Genomic DNA, 2,693 nt, shown 5'->3' with positions numbered 1-2,693 from the left:
AAACTGTTGTTAAAAACATTCTACATAGGATTTTTCATTCTCGTTAATTTAGGGTTAAGTCTGGAAAAAAGTATGTTTTTTATACTTGGACAGAAATTTAAACGTATGGTCATTTTTACACACCAACATTTTAATTACTGTCCAAGTAAAAAGTATATCATTTTTACACACCAACATTTTAATTACTGTCCAAGTAAAAAGTATATCATTTTTACACACCAACATTTTAATTACTGTCCAAGTAAAAAGTATATACAAATACTTTCAAAAACTACCACTGGCATTACTATTGATAACAGCTGATAGTATTGATACAACAATTAAATATTATTACTGATGACTCAAACATCTAAGCCTTTTCCAACTAATAAACAAATTTGTCTTGTCACTGATTTTCAGTTCTACTGTCCAGATAAAACTTGTACTGTTAACTCAAACCTTACTTATAGTCCAAGTAAAAAAGTATACCTTTTTACACACCAACATTTTAATTACTGTCCAAGTAAAAAGTATACCTTTTTACACACCAACATTTTAATTACTTCTAGCAGTAGTGTCAATAATAATATGTACAAGTAGTGTCAATAGTGATACTTAGTAGTAGTGTCAATAATAATATGTACAAGTAGTGTCAATAGTGATATTTAGTATTAGTGTCAATAGTGATATGTATGAGTAGTGTCAATAGTGATCTGTACCAGTAGTGTCAATAACATTATTTATTTATTATATGTACCAGTAGTGTCAATAACATTATTTATTTATTATATGTACCAGTAGTGTCAATAGTGATATTTAGTATTAGTGTCAATAGTGATATGTAGCAGTAGTGTCAATAGTGATATGTATGAGTAGTGTCAATAGTGATCTGTACCAGTAGTGTCAATAACATTATTTATTATATGTACCAGTGGTGTCAATAACATTATTTATTATATGTACCAGTAGAATGTTTTACGGAAAGGTACGGAGAATGTAAAGAATGTTTTATGGAAAGGTAAGGAGAACGTTTTAGGGAAAGGCACATAGAATGTAAAGAACATTTTAAGGAAGGGTACAGAGAATGTGAAGAATGGTTCACAGAAGGGTACAGATACTGTAAATAATGTTTTACGGAAAGGTACGGAGACTGTAAATAATGTTTTACGGAAAGGTACAGAGACTGTAAATAATGTTTAAGGAAAGGTACGGAGGCTGTAAGTAATGTTTTTTGATTCACGTTATGGTTAACATAGGTCTATCATATTCTAGAAAAGATAAACTTCCAACTGAACTTGATTTAATATGAGGATAATGTGCTAACACCAATTATGTGAAATAACTGAACCATACAGACAAGATGCCAAAATGGTCTGGCTATTGATAAGTGACACATTTATGTCCACAAAAGAATTGCTACAAATCAAGGAGAATGAAGTGACCTAACTGCATATCAATGACCTTTTGTGCATACAGATTGCCATTGTTCCCCAGATACAGTTAAGAGTTTGTGAAGATGTGTGGTCTAAGATTGACCTGAAACTATCAACATTAAAACATTTCGAATAAAACAAACAAACAAAGCTTTTTTTCGAGCCATTCAAACGGTATCATCGGCTTTCCAAAACTCCATCTATTTTATTATATTGGCCAAAAAGTTGCAGAAAGGTGCTTGTGAAGGATTTCTTGTTTATTTTGAGATCCAGGGACAGTGAGTTAAACTATATTATTTACGCATTACACTGAAACAGAACACAGACATATATCGATACACAAGTGTTTACCACATTTGAAGGGATGGGTTCAGCATTTTACATCGACAACTACAGAACTTAAAGAAAAGAAAATTTCACATACAATGTTACAACTTTTAAAAATAAATGGTAATACCAAACAATTTACAAAAAAAAAACAACTCAAGAATACACGTACACAAAGTTTTAATTTTTATAAAAATTTAACTTTTAAACTCAGCTCGTCATTATAGTCGGCTAGAGCTAAGCCTAACAAGGCCTAAACCATGAATGTATTTTTAAAATGTAATTTAAAATGGTCAAATTCTTTTTTTCTTTATTTAACCAGTTTCACAAAATATTCTTAAGTATCAAAACTTTAAAACCAGAAAAGAAGTACACTTTTTTGAAAAGTAAGAGATATGTTTATTTTAAATACCTAAATTTATATACTTATGAACTAAAATTAATTTTTTTCACATAGATCTAATTTTATTAAATAGATTCGATATAGTGTTACCTTTCCATCATTTTAAAATCATAAAATTAATCATACGACTTTTAGAGTACAATTTGCATAATAACAAAAAAAAATAATCACAATTTCATAAAAAAACAAAACTTACGTATTGATTATTAGTTTCAGATTTTTGAGCTAATTCTTTTTCTAATTTCTTCTTTGCGTTTCGTCGCTGGAGCAATATACAAAAAAGAAAGTAATAAAAGAATGTTATTGACACTTTACATTCTCTGTACCTTTCCAGAAAAAGTTTTTATCATCTTGTAATAGGTAAATGATAGATTTCATTTTACAACCGGTACACCCAGATCTCTTCTAGCATTACAACCGGTACACCCAGATCTCTTCTAGCATTACAACCGGTACACCCAGGTCTCTTCTAGCATTACAACTGGTACACCCAGATCTCTTCTAGCATTACAACCGGTACACCAGGTCTCTTCTAGTATTACAACCGGTAC

At 30.1% G+C, this 2,693-nt stretch overlaps 1 protein-coding gene across 1 annotated transcript in view; it reads right to left on the bottom strand.

Moving 5' to 3' along the window:
• LOC106469705 overlaps positions 1–2,693 on the bottom strand; it is a 58,373-nt gene that overhangs the window by 37,623 nt on the left and 18,057 nt on the right. Inside the window, exon 6 of the mRNA XM_013930217.2 lies at positions 2,339–2,468. Within this exon, the coding sequence (XP_013785671.2) occupies positions 2,339–2,468 (130 nt within the window). The remainder of the gene's footprint in view (positions 1–2,338; positions 2,469–2,693) is intronic.

Source organism: Limulus polyphemus, unplaced genomic scaffold (assembly GCF_000517525.1).
Source record: "Limulus polyphemus unplaced genomic scaffold, Limulus_polyphemus-2.1.2 Scaffold3625, whole genome shotgun sequence".
Classification (NCBI taxonomy): domain Eukaryota; kingdom Metazoa; phylum Arthropoda; class Merostomata; order Xiphosura; family Limulidae; genus Limulus; species Limulus polyphemus.
This window is presented reverse-complemented; position numbering and strand designations above follow the sequence as displayed.